At 41.8% G+C, this 20654-nt stretch overlaps 1 protein-coding gene across 2 annotated transcripts in view; it reads right to left on the reverse strand.

The window, feature by feature from the left end:
• Positions 1–20255, reverse strand: part of mrps10 (mitochondrial ribosomal protein S10) — a 23203-nt gene extending 2948 nt beyond the window's left edge. The window contains exons 1-7 of one of the 2 annotated variants that reach the window (XM_068045101.1): positions 20153–20239; positions 14174–14333; positions 12657–12715; positions 10216–10285; positions 3766–3905; positions 1894–2002; positions 46–135 (exon numbers count right to left, since the gene is read on the reverse strand). In XM_068045101.1, coding sequence (XP_067901202.1) covers positions 46–135; positions 1894–2002; positions 3766–3905; positions 10216–10285; positions 12657–12676 — 429 coding nt within the window. In that variant the 5' untranslated portion in view covers positions 12677–12715; positions 14174–14333; positions 20153–20239. Of the gene's footprint in view, positions 1–45; positions 136–1893; positions 2003–3765; positions 3906–10215; positions 10286–12656; positions 12716–14173; positions 14334–20152 lie in introns of both variants that reach the window. The other variant, XM_068045100.1, reaches the window with a different exon arrangement.
• Between the last annotated feature and the right edge of the window lie 399 nt (positions 20256–20654).

The following is a 20654-nucleotide window of genomic DNA, read 5'->3' on the forward strand; positions in this document are numbered from 1 at the left end:
TGCATGACAGACAAATCAGAAAAATTGTACAAATATAAAACTGACCTTGGTCACCTCCATAGCAACCCCTTCTGGAAGATTGCGCTGGATATATTCCAAGTACACATTAGCAGTGCTTCCAGTCAGATGTTTGATCTAGCAGAGAGCAGCATCAGTATTAAAAGTAAGCTCAAATTGGTTAATCGCATACAACAAGCACAGCTTTCTAAACTGCCCTCTATTTAACAATTAAAGTGTACTTCACACAGAAAACATTAGAAAAAGTGTGTTTTTCTTTCAACATGTGAATTTGTAAAATGACTCTGGAATTGAGGGTGGCTCAGCAGTACTATCTGTACAAACCAACTTCAACTCCAAGAATAGCTATAGAAGTATGTTGAATTAACAAAATACAACAAATTCTGATCATTAGACCCGGGAAGGAAATTGACAAAAAAGTAAATTGACTGGCAAATAACATATTTGTAGGAAGTGCTTTGGAGTCTTAACTCATAGCAACATAAAGTAATGGATCACAAGGTCAATACCTTACTCTTAATTTCCAGTCACAGCTATGACATCATGGGCAGCAGCCAAACACAGGCTGGCAGTTCCCCCAAAAGGAGAAAAACCTAGAGAAAGATTTTTTTGTCAGCCTGCTGTTATATACCTGAACAGTTGAAAAGGTTTCAAAGTAGACTGACTGTTCTATTGTCTGGTAGGTACCTGGCATTATAAGATCAAAAAGGATTTGACAGAAAATCAAGGGTTACATCTGGTGAAAGATGAAATTTTGATTATGCTTGATATTAAAAGGCTGGATAGTCACAGATTATCAGCAGTTTGTGATATAATTAAGTGACTATAACAGATCTCGAGACTGCCTCTGCACATGCACACTACTACCATATTTCACACTGGGACTACGATTAGAACGTCCAGCCATTTGGCTGATTATTTACCAATGAAGCAGTTCTATACAGTGAGTTCATGTGACAAAATATATTTAAATTATGTTAACCTGCAGAATGTACTGTCTCAGGATCAGTGTATTTGAGTCAATATATATCTAGCAAATACATTTTCTTATTTGGTTAATGAGGAGCAAAGAAAAATTCAGCCTTGTCCTTTAAGTTTTTGCTCATTTACTAATTGCTTGAAATCACAGCATGTTTTTAGTAATAGTTGAGTATAATTATGATTAGGTAGGACATGATGGGAAGAATCTGATCATTCAAAGTTATATTAGATAGGTGGGTGAAGGAATATGGGAACAGATTGGCTAAATGTAATTAGAATTATTTCCAGCACGAAAAATAAATTTCTCAGACTGGACAGACCTATATGTCCTGTTTATTGTTGTAACTTCTATATTAACTAATTTGAGCAAGAGGCAATAGGGATTTTCTTTAAATAACTTGATGTTCTCCATTTCATAATAAACGTGTGTTTCTACACTGCAGCCATCACTAGGACTCGCATGGATGGCTACTGAAGTGCATTCCTTTTTGGAGAGAGGATTAAAAATATAGTAAGGATGGGCTTATCAATCCTAATGGCCATTTCTCATTCCTAAACATACTGGCCCACAAAGGGCTATTAAAATTTTGAATGAGAGTCAGTCCAAGTTGGGTTTGCTCACCTAATGAGCAGCAGGGAACTAAGAACAAATTGGACTGCATTTTGTGGTCAGCGGCAAAGCCAGTCATATAGGAACAGCAGCCTAAGTGAGTGAACAGATAAATAAAGAAAAAAAAAAGCAAAGTAATAACTAAAATTACCTTCACTTTAGCACCATTTAAATGGTTCAAAATTATATGAAGTTTAAATATTTTACGTCTAATCAGTTGAAAGTTTAAACTAAGATATCTACTGTGCCCTAGATTTCTAGTTGATATTTTGCCTTTTACTTGCCTCAATACATCTGTAGTATGTTCTCATCTCATACTGAACTCTGTGCTTCTTGAAAATGTGAATAGATTTGAGAAGTGTCATTCTGTCAATTTTCTTTGCAGGCTCATACCTAAAAATATTTTTATTAAAAAAATCATGTTAACTTCACAAAATGTGATTTTAAACCACGGAACATCAATCTTAGTTTTATTGACTTTACACAAGCAAAGTCTCAGCTACGTATAAATATCAAAACTGCCTTCAATGTAGCTGCCACAGTATGTTCTGAAGGGGAGAGTGGGAAAACTAGAAAAAGGTACAAGCCTAGAACAAAGCAGATAAAACAGATGCAGCTAGAGTTTTCTTGAGGATTCCGATGGGTTAATCACTGGAACCCATGAAGAAAAGCAGTGAACAGCTAAAAATGGCCATGTGCGGCTTTTTCCTGGGTTTCCTTTGACCTTCAGCTAAAGTTCCAGCCTGATTTGGCAAACTGCACAGAAATTCTCCCCCATAATACTCATCTGAACTTTTTTTTTCATCACAGGTTCACTGGGCTAGTGTAAAATCTGAATAACACTAAAAGTAAAGGGAAATAACCAACCTATTTCTCTGAATGATAATGTCCTCCACATTCTAACACCCTTCTCATTCTGTCTCTTTTGGGATGGATCACTTATGTATACATTTTATATTTAATGTGACGCTAGATGCCACAAGATGGCTTAATCCTCACTCTGCTGAGTTCAAGATCTCAGCTGCATAGCCCACAAACTATTTAGCAAATCCTGTTTAGAATTCCCAAGTGTGCATGGTCCAGCTGCTCATTCCTAATGGTATGTGGAATAAAGATGCATGGATATTTTTTGCTTATATTGGATAAATACATTTTTATAACAAAAAAGTGGGGGACAGTGAGTTGCAATCTGCCTTTCCCCTCCGAGATCTAGGTTTCAATCAGGCTCAGACTGATGGGATGTAAGAATCTTACAACAGTAAATTGCATTTATAATGCCTTTAATATAGCAAAGCATGCCAAGGTGCTTCAGGAGCATATATAGACAGGCAAAAAAAAAAATTTCACTGAGCCAAATATTAGGCCAGGTGACCAAAACTCGGTCAAAGGTAGATTTTAAGAAGCGTCTCAAAGGAGGGTGAAAAGGTTTAGGGAGGGAATTCCGGAGGTTCGCGCCTAGACAGCTGAAGGTCTGGCTGCCAATAGTAGGGCAAAGGAAGTTGGGGATGCACAGGAGGCCAGCGTTGGAGTTGCTTGGACAGTCTTGATCAGGTTACTACTATTCATTGCCCTTACATTGGTACTAATTGGAAATCTCAGACACAATAGTATGTATGACTTGTGAGAAATGGAAAATGTAACACTGGTACAATTGGGGTGGTTCTTCTGAACTGTGAAATTTGAGGCAGTGTTTTACTCTGCAACTAAATCACCTGTGAGTACGTTATGCTGAAACTGGATACCTGAAATGGAAGTGTTCCATTCCTAGTGCTAACTTATCTTGATGAACACAAAAATCGCAAAGAAAATGGAATTAACATAATGATGAGTATTATGAGGAAAAGTAGCATTAAAAAGGCAGGAATTTGTCTTTGCTATGAGAATGAAACCATGAATGGACTGAAATTAAAGTGATTTTTTCATTGCTATAATTTATGTACAGCATACCAACTACTTACTGGGAACGTGGTGAAGGAGGTCTGTGTTCAGACACAACAGTGCCATTAATTTTGTAGAGTGGATAGAGTGCATGGGATTTCTATTCCCTGTGTAACTGTAGTGCATTTGAATGTAAGGGAAACAAGTCCAAATTTTAAAAGAATCCACTTGACATATTAAATCCAAAAAGATGCTTATAACAGCAATTAAGTACTTACACTTTATCAACAATGATATTCAGCTCTTTAGCAGCAAGTGTGGCAAAATATTCATAGCTATCCAGTACAGTTTTATCATGGCCCTTCACCAACACAGAGATTTTCTTGTAAAGTGCATCAGGCTCATCTGTTACTGTTGCCTGCATTAACATAAAATCATAAAGCATAACGAACAAAAGAACTTATTGGACGTCTTCCTTAAAATGAAAAGTCTCCAAGTTCCAAAGCAGCCAAATATTCAAAAACATGACAATTAAGTTTGCACCTTATATAATCAGTAAAGCAAATAAAAATTAACTAGAAAATTTTTAACCAGTCTCCCTGCCTATGGCTTAGAAGAAAAGATTCTCACTTATATAGCACCTTTCACATCCTCACAACATTCCAAAATGCACTGCAGCCAAGTAATTACTTTTTAGGTAAATACAGCAGCCAATTTGCACAGATCACGATTCCAACAAATAAAAAATAGTTGATCTGTTTTGGTAGAGTTAGCTGAGAGATGGAACTTTGCCTAAGACGTAAGGGAGAACCTGAAACAGGCAGACAAGGCCTCAGTATATCTCATCTGGAAAAAAAGCACCTTGAACAATGCAGGACTCTTTCAGAACTGGTGAAGTATCAGCCTGGGTTATATCCTGGTGATTCTGAAACACTGACTGTTGTTAAAAGTCTACAAATAAAGATTTTTTACTTCCATAGCCAGCCTGATTGCACTTTTTTTTTTAAAGATTTCCAGTAAAAAAACTGAACACTTATTAAAAGTGATTCTGCCTCTTAAGATAATCTGCCTCTGTTCACTGTGTATGTCAATGATATGGATACAGGTTTAAAGGGAGTGGTGTTGAAAGGGGAGACAGTAGCTGGACAGGTACTGGACTAGTGCTCCAGAGGCCTAGACTAATGCTCTGGGGACATGAGTTCAACTATCACCACAGCAGCTGGGAGAATTTAAATTCAATTAATCTGGTATAAAAATTCTAGTATCAGTAATGATAATCATGAAAGTACTGGATTATCGTAAAAACCCACCTGGTTCACCAATGTCCTTCAGGAAAAGAAATCGGGTATCCTGACCTGATTCGGCCTATATGTGATTCCACAGCAATGGGGTTGACTCTTAACCACCCTCTGAAATCGGCTAGCAAGTCCCTCAGTTCTATGAAACCACTACAGAAAAATTAAATAATAAAACCAGATGGACCACCTGGCATCGACCTCGGCATCGGAAATGACAAAGGTATATCCTGCCCAGTCGACCCTGCAAAGTCCTCCTCACTAACATCTGGGGACATGCCAAAATTGGGCAAGCTGCCCCACAGACTAGGCAAGCACCAGCCTGACAGTCATACTCACTGAATCATACCTTACAGCCAATGTCCCAGACTCCTCCATCATATCTGAGTATATCCTGTCTCACTGTCAGAGTGCACCCACCAGAGATAGCAGCACAGTGGTATACAATCAGGAGGGAGTAGCCCTGGGAGTCCTCAACATTTACTCGGGTCCCCATGAAGTTTCATTGCATCGGGTCAAACATGGGCAAGGAAATCTGCTGATAACCACCTACTGCCCTCCCTCAGTAGATGAATCAGTGCTCCTCCACGTTAAATACCACTTGGAAGAAACACTTAGGGTAGCAAGGGCACAGAATGTACTCTGGGTGGGGGACTTCAATATCCATCACCAAGAGTCGCTCGGTAGCACCGCTACTGACTGAGCTGGCCAAGTCCTGAAGGACACATCTGCCAGATTGGGGCTGTGGCAGGTGGTAAAAGAACTATTTAGAGGGAAAAACCTACTTGACCTCGCCCTCGCTACCCTGCCCATCGCAGATACATCTGTCCATGACAGTATGGGAGAAGGAAGTCCCATCTTCACACTGAGAACACAGTCCATCGTGTTGTGTGGCACTATCACCATGCTAAATGGGATAGATTCAGAACAGATCGAATGGCTCAGAACTGGGCATCCGTGAGGTGATGTGGGCTATCAGCAACAGCAGGATTTTATGCAACCAAAATCTATAACCTCATGGCCTGGCACATCCCTCACTCTACCATTACCATCTGGCCAGGGGACAAACCCTGGTCAAATGAATATAGGACAGGATGCCAGGGGCAGCAGCGGCCATACCCAAAAGTGAGGTGCCAACCTGATGAAGTTACAACTGTTACGACCAGGTGAGCAATGTGTCTAGGGGGTCTCTTGCTGTCTTCACCTGGTCTTATTGTACCAGGGTTTAATTTTAAACACTCTGTTTTGAGCTCCCTTTTTTGTGAATCTGTGTTCACAATTTCCAATTATCAGGCAAATAACTGAGCACAAACAGGCTTTCTTTGGTTTAAAGCAGAAAGATTAAATTTATTAAACTTTAATTCTAATACGTTCACCGGTTCACGCCTGCAGATATATGACGTGCTCACACTAGCATGCACACGCGATATAAAACAAGAAAGATAGGGACAGAAAAGAGTAGACGAAGAGATAAGTAGGACAGTTGGAGGCAATATCTTGTTACTGTTTCTTGAGCTCGCAGTAGTACTTGATTGTAGTTATTTGCTTGCATTTTGTTGGGGCCCAGTAATCGTCTTAAAACTTTGTTCATGTGGCAAACCTTTTTCTCTTCGAGTTTCACGTGTCTTCAATGATTTCAGTTCCCTGAGAAATAGGCAGACAGACAGGAGAGGCTGTAAGTCTTGCTTCAGTTCCAGGAGAGATGTTACTCCATGAGTACACAGCTTTGTCTCTGCTCAAATCCCTTTGTTTGAGAGTTCAAATTCAAAAAGCTCCCAGGGTGCTCAGCAGGTTAGCCATTGTTTCAACATTGTCTGTTACCATAGAAATGTCTTTCCAGTCAGGGCTTGCAATTTTAAGTTTTAATGTTCATGTAGTGAAATAAGGTGTGCCTCAGTCTTGGCAGGTGGGGTTTGCCTGACATAACACAGGACTATGTGCACGCTAAACAGCAGAAGCAGCATCCTACAGAGCTTAGCGAACCCACAACCAACAGATCAGACCAAAGCTCTGCAGTCCTGCCACATGCAGTCATGAATTGTAGACAATTAAACAGAACCACAGAATTGTTAAACAATCAACCAGTGGAAGCTCTGCAAACATCCCCATCCTCAATGATGGGGGAACCCAGTACATCAGTGTAAAAGACAAGACCGAAGAATTCGCAACCATTTTCAGCCAAAAGTGCTGAATGGATGATTCATCTCGGCCTCCTGAGGACCCCAGCATCACAGATACCAGTCTTCAGCCAATTTGATTCACTCCATGTGATATAAAGAAACAGCTGAAGGCACTGAATACAGCAAAGGCTTTGGGCCCTGGCAACATCCTGGCTGTAGTACTGAGGAATTGTGCACCAGAACTAGCTGCGCCTCTAGCCAAGCTGTTCGTGAACAGCTACAGCACTGGCATCTACATGTCAATGTGGAAAATTGCTCAGGTTGGTCTTGTCATGGTCCTGTAGTTTTTTTGTCTCTCCGGGGAATATGTGGTTTGCCTTTAAGGCAGGCAAAGGATCAGTACTGCTTTAAGAACCAGCAAGCCTCAGAGTTAGAGAAAATGCATTTTCGGTTGCTATTGGATACAACCATTTGGAGACTGCGATTCAAAGGGTGCATTCTCGTTACCATGGAAACAGCCACTGGGATTGAGTATCAAGTGACACATTTGTTACAGTTCAATTTTGAACTGGCTTTTTAGTTGAAGACAGTTTGTTCTAACAGAACTCTCACAGAGGACACAGACAGCTGTGGTGTTAGCTCTTTTTTCAGGTGCTCTCAGCCATTTAATTATCTCTCAAAATTCTAAAAAAAGTCAAGCCAAAACGGAGATCTCTGATAATTTGAACTGAAGGGAAGTTAGACTGTGACAATCTTTTATCCCTCAAAAACTCTCAAGTCAAATTGATTTTATTGAAAGTGTTTGCAAGTCATTAATTGTTGGTCGTAACACTGTCCACAAAAAGCAGAACAAATCCAATCCAGCCAATTACCGCCCCATCAGTCTACTCTTAATCATCAGCAAAGTGATGGAAGATGTTGTTGACAGTGCCATCAAGCAGCACCTACTCACTAATAACCTGTTCGCCGATGTTCAGTTTGGGTTCAGCCAGGGCCACTTGGCTCCAGACCTCATTACAGCCTTGGTCCAAACATGGACCAAGAGCTGAATTCCAGACATGAGGTGAGAGTGACTGCTCTTGACATCAAGGCAGCATTTGACCGAGTACAGCATGAAGGAGTCTTAGCAACATTGAAGTCAATGGGAATCGGGGGAAAATTCTCCACTGGTTGGAGTCATACCTAGCACAAAGGAAGGTGATTGTGCTGTTGGAGGCCAATCATCTCAGCCCCAGGACAGTGCTGTAGGAGTACCTCAGGGTAGTGTCCTGGGTGCAAGCATCTTCAGCTGCTTCATCAATTACCTTCCCTTCAACAGAGGGTCAGAAGTGGGGGTGTTCACTGATGAGTGCACAGTGTTCAGTACATTTGCAAATCCTCAGATAATGAAGTAGTCCATGCCCACATGCGGCAAAACCTGAATGACATTCCAACTTGAGTTGATAAATGGCAAGTAACATTTGCACCACACAAGTGCCAGGCAATGATCATCTCCTCTTGACGTTCAACAACAGTACCATCACTGAATCCCCCACCAACATCCTGGGGATCAATGTTGATCAGAAACTTAACTGGAACAGCCATATAATTACTGTGGCTACAAGAGCTGTGAATTCTGCAGTGAGTCCTCTGACTCCCAAAAGGCTGTCCATCATCTATAAGACACAAGTCAGGAATCTGATGGAATACTCTTCACTTGCCTGAACGTGTGCAGCTCCAACAACACTCAAGAAGCTCAACACCATCCAGGACAAAGCAGCCCACTTGGTCTGCACCCCATCCACCACTTTAAACATTCACTGCCTACACCACTGACGCACAGTGGCAGTAGTGTGTGCATCTACAAGGTGCACTGCAGCAACTTGCCAAGGCTCCTGTTAGTCCACCTTCCAAACTCGTGACCTCTACCAGCCAGACAAACAAGGGCAACAGGCGATGGGAACAGCACCACCTGCAAATTCCCCTCCAAATCACACACCATCTTGACTTTGATCACCGTTCCTTCACTGTTGCGGAGTCCTAAAATCCTGGAACTCACTCCTTAACAACACTGAGTGTACCTACACCACATAGACTGCAGCAGTTCAAGAAGGCAGCTCACCACTACCTTCTCAAGAGCAATTAAGGATGGACAATAAATGCTGGCCTTGCTAGGGATGCTCAAATCCCATGAATGAATAAAACAAATTGGAGATTATACCAAATTAGGAAATTGCAAAGGAATATTGATAAGATGGGGCAATGGGATAGGAAGTGGCAGACAAAATTCAATGTCAGTAACTGTAAGGTCATAAATATTGGTTTAAAAAAATAACAGCAATAATTATACTCTAAATGGAAGTAGACTTGGCGCTATGGAAGGGCAGGGGAACTTGAAGCAGAGGGCATTAAAGGCAGCATTTCAAGTTGATAAGAAAAGAAAATTTTATCTCAAGAAGTAATGATATAAAAGTAAAGAAGAAATTCTGAGCCTATATAAGTCCTTAATTAAGACACCAGTTACAGTACTATGTGCAGTTCTGGGCTTCTCATTAAAGGAACAATATTGAAGTTTTAAGAGAGGGTGTAATGCAGGGTGTAATCACTAGGACCCTGCCTGGTATGAGAAAATATAATTATGATTTGAAAAAAATCTTTCTTGTTAGAACAATGGATTACAGGGGGATATAATGGGTGTTTGAAATTATGGAAGGATGGGTCAGGATAAATAAAAGCAGACTGATTCCAGCAGCTGAGGGACCAAGAACAAGCGGCCGTCGAGACAAAATTAAATGCAGGCGATTTAGAACAGAGGGCAGGAGAAACTTCTATATACAAAGTTCTGAGGCTGTGGAATTCACATCCAGGATTACTGACTGAGGCAGAAATCTATCAAGATTAGATAGTTGGATAAAGGATATGGGAACAGTGGGTAAAGGTGATTAGTGCTCACATGAAAGGTAAACACTGGCACAGACTGATTGAGTGCTGAATGGTCTTTGCTGTGTTGTAACTTCCATGTATGTAAGTGTCCAAAGTTATATTGTTATAAATATAGATAAGTATCATTCTTATTTTTATACAAACTCAACATTTTCTAAAAGGTGCCCAGATATTTTCTGTGCCTAGAAAAGTAAATAATTATATAAAGTACCTTGAAAGTGTAATTGGACATTTTCTATTCGGATCTCAAGAATTCTGATAATAAAATTGGCGTATTTGAAATTTATGTCTAGATTTCATGACAAGCTAACTACTTAAAAATATACAGCATAGTTTGTAACAGATTAAACAGAGCACCAAAACAATTAACAAAATATGCAGGAAATCTTACCAAGGGAGCTGTGGTGTAGTGTGGAGACCCCAAATGGATTCCTGCTGTCAGTGTCAGCACAGTCCTTTTACTGCCATTAAACAAAAACATTGCATATGAAATTATTAACTTTTTGTAAATGCAACATCTGAATTTTACAAAAACGAAATTGTATTTAAAAAGCTTCTAAGGGAAGACTTACAATTGTATAGTATCTTTCAATTTTCATGACATCTAAAAGCATTTAACAGCCAATGAATTACTTCTAAAGTGCAGTCATAATTATGTAGCAAATGTGGCAACCAATTGGCACATAGCAAGATCCCAGGTTCAGCAAGCAAGATAAATCACCAGTTAATTTGTTTTATTGGCATTAGTTGAGAGATGATTGTTGTCCAGGATACGAGAAGAACTCCCTCCTCCTCTTCAAAAGAAGTATAATGGGATCTTTTTAGATTCATCAGTATCTTACTTCTATCTCAACCAAAAGTCAGCGCTCCCAATAATGAAGTACTCCTTTAATACTGCACTCAAGTGTCAAACTAGATTATGTACTGAAATTCTGGAATGGAGCTAAAACCCAAGTGCTACCATTGAGTCAAGCTAACACTTGAGATTTTATGAATATATATACACACACACATAAAAACAGTGATGCTGCTATTGGTAAGTTAGAGATTTTATAAGCACTGGACATTTTACCAAGTAAAATAGAATGTAAATGTGGATCCCTTTAAAACTATACAATTGCAATCCTGAAATAAATACTATGTTTGGCTTTCTGCATTTGAGAACCCTGGCTTTCTTAGTTTGATAGGCCAATTAACAAGTAGAATTCATCATGGAATTGGTATGTTCTTAGAGGGGGGGAGCTGAAACATGACATTTTAACATTGCGATGCACTTGTAAGAAAGCTGAGTAAAGACGACAGGAAGTGTATATTATAATTATAAGAATCATTGAAAAAATAAAGCTAAATTTATACCTAGCTTGAATTGTTCAACTCTTTTTCATTAGTTTTAATTTCCTTTTTCTGTGGTCTGCTCCAGCTGGTAGATTTGCCTAATAACTTTGTCTTGGTTAGAATAAATTTGGGTCAGTTAAAAAGTTTGACTATTGGGTAGCCCCAATCCCCAACCCTTCACTAATCCTTGACCTTTTCTTACCACCAACCCAGGCTTAACTCTCTCCAGGATAAGCTCTGCCTCACCATTACCTGTCACGACCCATCCACTGCTTTTGCATTGTCCGACTACTTAGCAGACATCCAGTCCTGGTTAAACCAAATTTCTTCCAATTAAACACTGGGTTGCCACAAACTCTGTGTCTAACCAACGATTCCATCCTTCTCCCTGACCACCATCTCAGGCTGAATCAGACTGTACACTACCTCGGTGTCCTATATGACTTTGAGTCGAGTTTCCCACCCCATATTCTCTCCATCACCTCCTTCCACATGCATATCACCCACTCTGCCCCTACCTCAGCACATCTGCTGCTGAAAACTTCACCTATGATTTTGTTACCTCCAGACTCGACTATTTCAATACTGTCCTGGCTGGCCTCCCATCTTCCATCCTACACAAACTAAGCTCATCCAAAACTTAACTGCCTGTAATCTAACTCACACAAAGTCCTGTTCACCCATCACACTTGTGCTCACTGACCTACATTTGCTCCCAGTCCAGCAACGATTCAATTTCAAAATTCTCATGTTCCTCCACGTCCTCACCCATCCCTCGGTCTCTAACCTTGTGCAGCCCGACAACCCTCCAAGAACTCTACATTCCTCCAATTCTGGCCATTTGTACTTCACCCACTTTCTTTGCCCTCCCCAGTGGCCCCAGGGCCATCTAGGCCCTAAACTCTAGAATTCCCTCTCTGTCTCGCTTCCTTTACGATGCTCCTTAAAACCTCTCTCTTTGGCCAAGCTATTTAGTGAAGGAACAACCATCATCAGTACTCCCTTAAAATCAATTACAAAACATATTTTATTTCTATTGATTTGTTTGACTTTGTCTGTGGGTATGAGGGAACTGAACTACAATAAGAAATATGATTAACACAAGACACTTCTGAAAATGTCAATGTTGTATCTAATTAAGCTCCCTCACACCCTGTGCAGTGATTCCTCCAAATCAGTTGTCATAATGCCACCAACAGTTAATGTGCATACAAATGTATTCATCAAAAACAAATTTAAGATTAGAAAGTTAGTTTAGACTTGTAGTGCATTTAGACTATAAATTCAATGTTGAAGATATGAAGGGATCTTCACAACAAAGCACATTAAGACTTCCTCCTCCAGTTCAGGGGCTCCAAATTATCTGTACCACTTTTGCACCAATATTACAGTTGTTGTGTAAATACACCCTAAAAATTATTTGTCTCGGCTTATTTTTGAAAGGAATATTGATATAAATATTCTTAATTTGAAGTCAGCTAATATCTTTGAACTTACTGAAGGCATACTGTTATCATATTGTTGCTGGTATAATTCAAAACTGGAATTCGATTAACCTGAAAATCAAACAATGATTTTTTTTTTTAGTTATTCATACACATATATCATTATCGTTCAAAAGAAAACTGAGCTAACAAGGAGATCCCACAATATCTTTCTTCCAGCTTATTAAACTTTGTTTAAACTACAGCACTTCCAGGAGTGTTACATTACCTCCTCCTGGTAAAGATACTCTACTGAGATTGTTACAACAACCGAGCACCTTTTAACTGACGGACATTCCAAGAACAACATATTTGAGAATGTTAAAGGAAGACAGGAAACAGTGAACACTGAGCAGAAAGAAAAAGTTTCAGGGACCACCAACACTGTTGAAAGCTGGGGTTTTTAAGGAGATTTGAAAGCAATGAGGAAGTAGCAAGGTGGAGAGATTTCTGAAAGGGGTTCCGGAGGGCAAGATTATAGTAGTTGAAGGGCCAGCCACTGATGATGAAGGAAAGGGAGTGGAAGATTATGGTATAGGAAGAGAGTACCACTGGGAGAGACTGCTGTGGTACTGTGAGACAAGGTCAAAAAGGGATTTCAAAATGAGGATATAAGGATCTTTAAATGCATGTAATAAGTCGCAGGAACCAGATAACCTTGGCAAGGATAGGACTGCAACATTTCATTCAAGATAAGACTGTGTGTTCTGAATGACTTGCAGCTTACAGAGAATACAGTTTGGAAGTCCAGCAAGAAGCACATTGAACATGTCAAGCCTCTGGTGATAATGGCATGTATTAAGGTTTTGGCAGGAGCAGAATGTTGTAGGGGTGGAGGGAGCAGTATTTTGTAGGCGGATGAAAGCAAACTTAGTAAAGTTTGGATGTGGGAGCTTGATTTACAGCATTATGTCAAAGTCACTGTACTTAAAATGAAGATATTGCTCAGCATCCCTACCTGTCCCTACACTGAAAGATTATTCACATGTGGTCTGAGGGCTGATTTCACACATGGGGTACAGAATCACAGAATTGTTACAGCACAGGAGACAGCCATTCGGCCTATTGTGTTTGCACTGGCTCTCCGAATAACCCTGCACAATCTTCCTTTTCAGATAACAGCAGATAAAAGATCTGGGTACAGGGCTAGTAGGAATGGTGTCCAACTTTACAGACTGTACTAAAATAAGAGGCATAGCAAATAATTCTGAGGCCAAAATTAAGCTGCACAGGGATATTGAGATGGTAGAATGGACAAAAAAAAGCAGATGGAATTTAATGCCAGTAAATGTGAAGTGGTACATTTAGTAAAAAATATAAAAGTAATAACACTTGGAGGGAAGAAACAACTGAGTGATATGTAATACATTAAAAACAACACTTTAAATCAATAAGGCCATAAAAAAAGCTAAAGGAATATTGGATTTCATAGAAAGGGGTATAAAACATAAAAATTGAGACATAATGGTAAAGCTATAAAAACATTAGTAAGATCTGATGTTTAGTAAGTTCTGATGAAAGGTCACAGACCTGAAACCTTAACTCTGCTTCTCTCTCCTCAGATGCTGCGAGACCTGCTGTGTATTTCCAGCACTTTCTGTTTTTATTTCAGATTTCCAGCATCCGCAGTATTTTGCTTTTATATTAGTAACATCACAGGTGGATTGCCACGTGTAGTTTTGGGCTCTACCTTTATGGGAAGGATATTGAGGAAACAGCACAGCATAAATTCACTAGGACAAAACCAGGTATGAGGAATTACAAATACGAAAAAAAGACATGGAAAAAATTGGGGCTATTTTCACAAGAGCTGAGTTGATTACAGTGATTTAATAGAGGTGTGAAAACAATGAAGTGAGGGGGCAGACCACATAAAAAAATTGATTCCAGTGATTGAGGAATTTACAACGAGAAAACATAGATAGAAGACTAAAAGTCAGAAATTTAATACCAACAGCAGGTGAGTGGTAAAGTTGTGAAGTTGATGTTCGCTGATGATTGCACAGTGTCAGTACCATTTGTAACTCCTCAGATACAGAAGCAGTGAGTGCCCACATGCAGCAAGACCTGGACTACATTCAGGCCTGGACTGATAAGTGGTAGTGACAATCACACCACACAAGTGCCAAGCAATGACCATCTCAAACAAAGAGAGAATGTAACCATCTCCCGTTGGCATTCAACATTACCATCGTTGAATCCCCCACCATCAACAACCTGGGGGTTGCCATTGACCAGAAACTTAACTGGATCAGCCACATAAATATTGTGGCTACAAGAGCAAGTCAGAGGCTGGGAATTCTGTGACGAGTAACTCACCTCCTGACTCCCCAAAGCCTGTCCACGAGGCATAAGTCAGGAGTGTGATGGATTACCCTTCACTTGCCTGGATGAGTGCAGCTCCAACAACACTCAGCAAACAATGGTGCAAGAGGAAAGGCTTTAGTTTCCTGGATCACTGGGTCTGTATCTGGCGAAGGTGGAACCTGTACAAGTTGGACGGGTAGCACCTGAACCAGAACGGGACCAACATCCTTGCTGGTAGGTTTGCTGGTGCTGTTGGGGGGTTTAAATTAATTTGGCAGGGGGATGGGATACAGAGTAGAGGTACAGTAGGGGTGATGCACAGCCAAATATAGAAGAGAAATTAAGTCAGTCAGGAAGGTAGAGCAAATATAGATCTGTTAAAGCACAAGCGAATAATGCAAGGCTGGATTGCATCTAATTTTAACGCAAGGAGTCTTACAAGTAAGGCAGATGAGTAACAGGGTGTTGATTAACACATGGGAATATGATATTATTGCTATCACAGAGACATGGTTGAGGTAAGGGCAGGACTGGCAGCTCAATTTTCCAGGATATAGAATGATCAGGCATGACGGTTGGGGGGGTGGGGGGCGGGTGTAAAAGAGGAGGTGGTATGGCACTATTGATCAAGGAGTCAATTACTGCAGTAAGGAGGGATGACATCTTAGAAGGTTCCTCAAATGAGGCCATACGGGTCAAACTTAAAAACAAAAAGGGGGCAATCACTTGGCTGGGAGAGTACCACAGGCCTCCAAATAGTCAGGGAGAGATAGAGTAGCAGATATGTAGGCAATCTCAGAGAGATGTAAAAATAATAGGGTAATAATAGTAGGAGATTTCAACTTCCCCAATATTAACTGGGATAGTCTTAGTGCAAAAGTCTTAAAGGGGGCAGGATTCTTAAAATGCATACAGGAGAGTTTTTTGAGCCAGCATGTAGATAGTCCTACAAGAGAAGGAGCATTACTGGATCTAATCCCAGGAAATGAAGCCAGACAAATGGTAGAAGTATCAGTGAGGGAGCATTTCGGGGATAGTGACCATAACTCTAAGATTTAAGGTAGTTACGGAAAAAGACAAAGATGGAATGAAAATCTTCTTTCTTTGGCCTCCTTGTCTCGAGAGACAATGGGTAAGCGCCGAGAAGTGGTCAGTGGTTAGTGAAGCAGCGCCTGGAGTGGCTATAAAGACCAATTCTAGAGTGACAGACTCTTCCACAGGTGCTGCAGATAAAATTGGTTGCCGGGGCTGTTACACAGTTGGCTCTCTCCTTGCGCTTCTGTCTTTTTTCCTGCCAACAGCCAAGTCTCTTTGACTCACCACACTTTAGCCCCGCCTTTATGGCTGTCTGCCAGTTCTGGCGATCACTAGCAACTGACTCCCACGACTTGTGATCAATGTCACACTTCATGTCGCATTTGCAGACGTCTTTAAAGCGGAGACATGGACGGCCGGCGGATCTGATACCAGTGACGAGCTCGCTGTACAATGCGTCCTTGGGGATCCTGCCATCCTTCCATGCAGCTCACATGGCCAAGCCATCTCAAGCGCCGTTGGTTCAGTAGGGTGCATATGCTGGCCACCTCGAGGACTTCTGTGTTGGAGATACCGACCTGCCACCTGATGCCAAGGATTCTCCAGAGGCAACGAAGATGGAATAAATTGAGACGTCGCTCTTGGCTGACATACATTGTCCAGGCCTCGCTGCCGTAGAGCAAGGTACTGAGGACACAGGCTCGATACACTCGGACTTTTGTGTTCCGTGCGAGTGTGCCATTTTCCCGCACTCTTGGCCAGACTGGACATAGCAGTGGACGCCTTTCCCATGCGCTGTTGATTTCTGCATTGAGAGACAGGTTACTGGTGATAGTTGAGCCACTTCCAGAGCGTAGTCGCTGATATTGATGGATGGAGCATTTCTGACGCCCTGTCCCATGATGTTCGTTTTCTTGAGGCTGACAGTTAGGCCAAATTCGTTGCAGGCAGCCGCAATCCAGTCTCTGCAGACACTCTTCAGTGTGAGATGTTAATGCAGCATCGTCAACAAAGATGAGTTCCCTGATGAGGACTTTCCGTACTTTGGTCTTTGCTCTTAGATGGGCAAGGTTGAACAACCTGCCAACTGATCTTGTGTGGAGGAAAATTCCTTCTTCTGAAGACTTGAACGGATGTGAGAGCAGCAGGGAGAAGAAGATCCCCAACAGTGTAGGTGCGAGAACACAGCCCTGTTTCACGCCACTCAGGATAGGAAAGGGAGGCAACAGTTACGGTTGCCTTTGTCGGACTGGAAATAAAGGTACTGAACCGGAGGATTTCAATATCACAAAACAGGATCTGGCCAAAGTGGACTGGGAGCAGCTACTTGTAGGAATGTCTACATCAGACTAGTGGGAGTCATTCAAAAAGGAAATAGTTAAGAGTTTAGGGCCAACATGTTCCCATTAAGGTGCAGGGTAGGACCAACAAGTCCAGGGAACCCTGGATGTCAAGGGATATAGAGGATTGAATATGAAAAAAAAGGAGGCTTATAGCAGATTCAGAGGGCTGAAAACAGCAGAGGCCCTACAGGAGTATAGAAAGTGTAGGGGTGGTACTTAAAAAAGTAATGAGCAGAGCAAAGAGGGGTCATGAAAAAACACTGGCGGGCAAAATAAAGGAAAATCCCAAGGCGTTTTATGTATATTAACAGCAAGAGGATAACCAGGGCAAGAGTCGGACCCATTAGGGACCAAAGCAGCAATCTGTGCGTGGAGACGGAAGACGTAGGTGAGGTTTTAAATGATTACTTTTCATCTGTGTTCACTATGGAGAAGGACGATGTAGTTGTAGAGATCAGGCAGGGGGACTGTGATATACTTGAACAAATTAGCATTGATTGGGAGGAGGTATTAGCAGTTTTAGCGGGCTTAAAAGTGGATAAATCCCAAGGCCCAGATTAGATGTATTCCAGGCTGTTATGTGAGGCAAGGGAGGAGATAGCAGGGGCTCTGACACAAATTTTCAAATCCTCTCTGGCCACAGGAAAGGTGCCAGAGGACTAGAGGACAGTGAATGTGGTACCATTATTCAAGACGGGTAGCAGGAATAAACCAGGTAATTACAGGCCGGTGAATCTAACATCAATGGTAGGGAAACTATTGGAAAAATTCTGAGGGACTGGAATGGTCTCCACTTGGAGAGGCAGGGATTAACCAAGGATAGTCAGCATAGCTTTGTCAGGGGGAGATCATGTCTAACAAACTTGATTGAATTTTTCGAGGAGGCGACTGGATGTGTAGCTGAAGGTAAAGCAGTTGATGTAATCTACATGGACTTAAGTAAGGCTTTTGATAAGGTCCCGCATGGGAGATTGGTTAAGGTAAGATTCCCATGGGATCCAGGGAAATTTGGCAAATTGGATCCAAAATTGGCTTAGTGGCATTACGCAGGTGGTGATGGTTGAGGGTTGTTTTTGCGATTGGGGGCCTGTGACCAGTGGTATACCACAGGGATTGGTGCTGGGACCCTTGCTGTTTGTAGTGTACATTAATGATTTAGACGTGAATATAGGAGGCATGATCAGTAAATTTGCAGATAACATGAAAATTGGTGGGGTCGTAAATAGTGAGGAGGAAAGCCTTAGGTTACAGGACGATATGGGCTGGTAAGATGGGCGGAGCAGTGGCAAATGGAATTTAATCCTGAGAAATGTGAGGTGATGCATTTTGGGAGGATTAACAAAGCAAGGGAACATACGATGAATGGTAAGATCCGAGGAAGTACAGAGGGACCTTGGTGTACTTGTCCATAAGTCACTGAAGGCAGTAGCACACGTCTATAAGGTGGTTTAGAAGGCATATGGGATACTTGCCTTTATTAGCCAAGGCATAGAATATAAGAGCAGGGAGGTTATGATGAAGCTGTATAAAACGCTAGTTAGGCCACAGCTGGAGTACTGTGTCCAGTTATGGGCACCACACTATAGGAAGGATGTGATTGCACTGGAGAGGGTGCAGGAGAGATTCACCAGGATGTTGCCTGTGCTGGAGCATTTCAGCTATGAAGAGAAACTGGATAAGCAAGGGCTGTTTTCATAGAGCAGAGAAGGCTGAAAGGGGACCTGATTGAAGTGTACAAAATTATGAGGGGCATAGATGGGGTAGATAGGAAGAAACCTTTTCCCTTAGGGGAAGTGTCAATAACCAGAGGGCACAGATTTAAAGCAAGGGGCAGGAGGTTTAGAGGGGATTTGAGGAAACAAATTTTCACTCAGAGGGTGGTTGGAATTTGGAACACACTGCCTGAAGGGGTGGTAGAGGCAGGAACCCTCACAACATTTAAGAAGTATTTAGATGAGCACTTGAAACGCATAGCATACAAGGCTACGGGCCAAGTGCTGGAAAATGGGATTAGAACAGATAGGTGCTTGATGGCCAGCACGAACACAATGGGCCGAAGGGCTTGTTTCTGTGCTGTATAACTCTATGACTCTAACTCAATACCATCCTGTACAAAACAGCCCATTTGATTGGCACCCATCCACCACAATGGCAGCAGTGTGTACCATCTACATGATGCACTGCAGCAACTCACCAAGGCTCCTTCGACAGCACCTTCCAAATCCATGACCTCTGCCACCTAGAAGAACAAGAGCAGCAGATGCATGGGAACACCATCACCTACAAGTTTCCCTCCAAGTCACACACCATCCTGACTTGGAACTATATCGCCTTCCTTCACTGTTGCTGGGTCAAAATCCTGGAACTCCCTCCCTACACCCCAAGGACTGTTCAAGAAGGTGGCTCACCACTACCTTCTCATAGGCAATGTCCCCATCCCATGAATTTAAAAAATGCACTACTAGGCTTACTGATTGAAACAGGGACCATACCGCTATTTGATTATAGGTTGGATGTTCTTGATGGACAATGTGAACTGGAAACTAGGGATTTTGCTGCTCCCGTGGAGGATAAACAGCACCTCTCATGATTTTTATGGTATCATTTCTAACTCTCAGTGAGTTGGAGGTTAAGTATCAAAAAGTTTGAGCATCTCTCAGTCGGCGCCCAAGGAGTCAGTCCTGAAGTCCGGCGGTGTTTAAAGGCATGCGAGTGACAGTTCCCCGAGAAATGCGCCATTATGGAAGCAGCGAAATTATTTAAACGCCGCACAGTAGCCGACTGAGAATTTTGCGTGCAATGAGTAAAAGCGGCAAAACGTTACCTTGCGCAGCTGCAGCAGCCGCCAGAACGCACAGCGAAATCCATTCGGAATTGCCGCCATCTTGGCCACAACGCCGACAACTTCCGGGTCAGAGAGCACTGCTGCCTAGTGACGTGCGCGTTGTCAGCAAGAACAAGTGGAAGATGTTAAAAACAGAACAAAGTTAATCCTGACAACACCGCGGCCCGCTGACGTCATCAGAGCGCTGCAAGCTACGCACTTGCGCAAACGAGATCGTGCTCTCTGCGCATGATCTCTAACTTGCAACCATTCCGACTGATGACGTTAGGGCAGCAGAGCAATGATAGATTCCCTGTGTGAATGGAATAGTCTGGTGCAGGAGTTACTAACACTTACCCTTTTGTCACAGGGTGAAGCACGTGGCTTGTCCACTGACGAAAGAAAACACAAAACTATCAGAAATAAATTGTTCAGGCTAAAGCTAATAGTCCAAATAATTTGCAAGGTAGATGATTATACAGCGTAGAACAAGCAACCGGCA

This window comes from Heterodontus francisci, chromosome 13 (genome assembly GCF_036365525.1).
Source record: "Heterodontus francisci isolate sHetFra1 chromosome 13, sHetFra1.hap1, whole genome shotgun sequence".
NCBI classification, from domain to species: Eukaryota; Metazoa; Chordata; class Chondrichthyes; order Heterodontiformes; family Heterodontidae; genus Heterodontus; species Heterodontus francisci.